The sequence below is a fragment of the Lygodium microphyllum genome, chromosome 5, assembly GCF_053477565.2.
Source record: "Lygodium microphyllum isolate KBCC chromosome 5, Lygodium_microphyllum_v1.1.10, whole genome shotgun sequence".
NCBI classification, from domain to species: Eukaryota; Viridiplantae; Streptophyta; class Polypodiopsida; order Schizaeales; family Lygodiaceae; genus Lygodium; species Lygodium microphyllum.
In genome coordinates, this window is record NC_141139.1 from 109876457 (window position 1) to 109880626 (window position 4170).

The window sequence follows — 4170 nt, forward strand, 5'->3', positions numbered from 1 at the left end:
GGTGAGTCAATCTATCTTAAATGACACAAAGAAGAGGAAAACTAAAACAAAAAATGCAATAGGGTTTATGGACTTACCTTTAAGCTAGATTGTATCATCAAAATGAAGAAAGGAAACCCATGGTTGTAAGTACTTTCTACTAGTGTTGGAATATGTTTTGTCATTTTGGTTAGGCAATATTTTAAATGGGATTAGTATAAGCACTTGTATTTACATGTGGAAATATTGGCGATTATAATGTGCACACATTTTTCAAAGCTCATATTGGTGCTTATAGCCACATCCCTTTTTTGTTTTTGGAAATGCTTGAGAAACTAGTGTTAAATTTCTCCTCATCTCTTATAGTGTTCATTGTCACTAAAAACATTGAATGATATGCAAAACTTGGTCTCATAAGTGATACTTGTAGTTACACTCTTGTTCATTGCTTAAATGATGTTGCAATTTTGAATTTTAAATTCATAACAAAATCTACATCAAACATCATGCGAACAACTCCCACACATTTTTTCCCAAATTTCAGATGTTGCAATGTGCTCTACAACCTTGTGGTGGACAACTAGATTATTATTGCTAAGCATTCGTATCTTAAATACTTTTGTTTAATTGTTTCGAGACAATGGGAACACTTTTTTAAATAGCTTTGTCCTAGTGTGCATATGAAAGATATCGGGTGTTTATGTGAGAGCATTGCAAGACTAGGAAGTAGCACCCTAACAACTACTTTCCATGTTTGGTTGAGTAATGGATGGAGTTTTCACTAATCATTAGCGATGAAGACTTGCATATGTTTGTGGCCTTTTAAACAAGAGTGCAAGATAGTTGTGTCAAATATTTAGCTAGAATATTTAAATACGTATTCTAAGCCCCTTGACTAGGATAGAGGCAAACATAGGACTTGACTAACTATGATATTCATGACTCTTTCTTATCGCCCTAAGAAGTTCTGCCCTGCCTGGTTCTTCACCCGTTTAGATTGTATTTACTCGAGTATAGAAGACCATCTTTTAGTAACATTGTCGGATGGGATTGAACCAATATGGAAGGTGGTGTCAATGACTCTTCTCTATTCACCTCAGAGATTGTCTGGTGTTCTCAAATTTCCACCTGACTACGCTATATTTATTCGTTGAAAGAAGCTCATCTTTTAGTAAGATTGGCTGATGGGATCGGGCCAATATGGAAAGTGCCAACGTGGAACGTGCATGGAAGGAGAGTGGCATGCTTATCCAGAGGGAACATCGCCCTCGAGGATACTGGGAGACGCGGCGGCAGCGCCGAGTGGAAACGAGAATATCACGCGCGGTCACGTCGAGGCCAGGGCAGGGGCCGCTCGCCTATAAGTATGGTAGAGGCCTCAGGCATTTTGCCAGCTTACCGGCTAGTGCGAGGCCTCCCGTACAATAGCTCCTGTTTGCTTGTGTGTAGTTTGGTGGTGATAATCAATATGGCGGCTCGTGTGTTTTTGTTGGGAGCACTGTTGGTGCTGTTGGTGATAGTGAGTGAAGTGTCGGCGACGTCCCGCGGTCGAGAGGAGGAGCGACGTCGGGAGGAAGAGAGGGAGAGGGAGGAGAGGAGAGGAGAAGGGTCGAGGGAGGAGTGGCACGCGAGGCTGCGGGCGTGCGACAATTTCTTCAGGCAGCAACGGCGAGAGGTGGAGGAAAGAAAGTCGTCGCCGTATTACAATTCCTATTTGTCATGGAGGTCGGTTGAGGGGAGGGGGGTGACGCAGCAGCAGCCGTCCCGGGCGTGCTGCGAGGCCGTGGAGCGCATCCCCTCGCAGGACCGCTGCTACGCCCTCCAGCAGGCTTACGGAGGCGGCGAGCGCCGCCGTCGTTATGAAGAGGAGGGCGTCTGGGCGCAGCGACGAGAAGAGGAGTCGGAGCAGCAGCAGAGAACCATGACCGCCCAGATGTCCTCTCGCCTCCTTCAGCAGTGCAACCTTCGCCCTCGCGAATGCCGTGCAAGGTCGTCCCGAGGTATGTTGTCTAAATGATGCATTGCCCGTCATTTTATTTTATATATCAGTCTATTATAATCTATATCTATTTTAGATGCATTGCCCGTCATTTTATATATGAACCTAGTGGATTCCGTGATTTTAATATATATGAAACCTAACATAATCTAAACCTATTTCGTCTGTGCCAAAAGTTCGTTTATAATTGTCTATTGTCTCTCTTATAATTGTCTGCGTTACTGCTATTTATTTGCCATGATTGAATGGCATATGGATGCAATGGATATGATCTAATATATAAATTATATTCTCTTAATATGATTTAATACATCACTTATGGATATGATTTAATATATAAATTATATTCTCTTAATTTGTGATGATTGAATGGCATATGAATGTAAGGGATATGATCTAATAATATATCAATTATTGTCTCTTAACTATAGTTAAGTCGATTTAAAATACCGCTTGTCAGAATCATGGTTAGATTCAAATCTACATCTTATGTAGTACTATTAGTTTTCTCTGAATATTCTATCCTTGTTGGGTACCTCGACCTACATTTGACAATAGTTTGCGCGTCCTTAGTGTATTTGTGTTCGAGTACTTAAATTGAAAGATTTGAAGTACTGGTTGTATAGATACTGTGTGATCGAATGTAGAACTGGACCTAATATATATTGCTACTAGACCTACATTTGACAATAGTTTGCGCGTCCTTAATTGTATTTGTCTTCCGAGTACTTAAATTGAAAGATTTGAAGTATTGGTTGTATAGATATTGTGTGATCGAATGTAGATCTGGACCTAATATATATTGCTACTAAACATGTCCGCTAGCTTGAATCGAACTGTGTAATTGTTTGAAATAATATTACTGTTATATTATCAGCCAGCTTGAATTGAACTGTATGATCGAATGCAGTTTAACCTAATATATATTGAATGCAAGTCTAACCTAATATATATCTTGCTACTAAATATAATGCAAGTATAACCTAATATATATTGAATGCAAGTCGAATGTAATATATATATTGCTACCGTGGTTGTATATATATTGTGTGATCGAGTGTAGATCTGGACCTAATATAATATTATTGTTATATTGTCAGCTAGTTTGTTATATATCTTTGCGATTGCTACACTCAAATATGTTGGATTACTGATTCTTAAGGCACTGCTTGTATTTGTTTGCAGAAGTGCTGATGGACGATTCTTATTGGAGGTAGAGAGAAAGTGGGCTACCTTTGTCGCAACATGCACAACTAGGATTGTTGCCACTACTCAATGCTCTCCCATCGATCGGTGGGTGTGCCATCCGAGACGAATAAACACCCCATGTAGGGGGTACTTTGTCCGATAGAAAAAATGTATGGATGAAGAGGGGTTTGTGTGTATATAGGTTTCACCAAATAGGTGTAAATATACAAAGGTTTTTGCTAAAAGGTTTTTATCAACAGTTTCTTTAATCTGCAACTTCTATCTTTATAATATAAAGTTATATCAATCCTGTTTGTGTTTAGTAATATTGTCGAAATTTGTATGAGCGACCAACCATCGAATGTGTGCGAGATAGTTGCATATGCAACTAACCTGCATATGACTTACCATCGAATTTTCATGGGATGACTGATGTTGCATGCATGAAGATAACCACATGGTTGGCTCTCCTAACTATAGTTCAATGCATGAAAGTAACGAGGACGAGCTCTAATTGCAATGACCAGCATTTTGTTACATCCAAGACTCATTACATTAAGCCAACTCGAGTTGCATGACCCTATGTGCTTTTTAAGGGTGTCTTGAAGGGTTGATATTATAGGTGATTTGTGCAAATCTTTTAAGGTGCTATGACAGTCTAAAATCATTTGCACTTGGTCATTTTTGGATTGACAATGGTTGTGTCATTGTGTTTGCTGTATTATTCAAAGCCCATATGCATTTTGTGTGTGATTATGACCAACTCAACAAATTTTCATAATCGTGTTGTGAGTTAGAAATTTTCATAACTGCGTGGTTGAGGTTGTTGACTCAGAAAATTCAAAACCCCATGATTGAGAGTGTTGTATACCATCATGACGAACGATACTACCCATCACAAACCCCCAAAAATGCTTGAATAAACTAGCTTTCGGTGCAACATGGACCTGATTGCTTGCCACCTAGAAATTAATTGATTGATTCCAGAGTGATCGTTTGATTTG

General features: G+C 39.4%; 1 protein-coding gene across 1 annotated transcript; it reads left to right on the forward strand.

The window, feature by feature from the left end:
- Nucleotides 1-1376: 1376 nt before the first annotated feature.
- On the forward strand, nt 1377-3472 carry LOC148036274 (uncharacterized). Its single transcript, XM_087679117.1, has 2 exons — nt 1377-1979; nt 3164-3472. Exons 1-2 carry the CDS (start codon nt 1448-1450, stop codon nt 3193-3195), a joined length of 564 nt encoding a protein of 187 aa, XP_087535243.1. The 5' UTR covers nt 1377-1447; the 3' UTR covers nt 3196-3472.
- The last annotated feature ends 698 nt before the right edge of the window (nt 3473-4170 follow it).

Coding starts and splice junctions, on each gene's coding strand:
- LOC148036274 (XM_087679117.1), top strand. CDS start 1,448: ATGGCGGCTCGTGTGTTTTTGTTGGGAGCACTGTTGGTGCTGTTGGTG. Junction 1,980..3,163: donor CCGTGCAAGGTCGTCCCGAG/GTATGTTGTCTA, acceptor ATTTGTTTGCAG/AAGTGCTGATGGACGATTCT.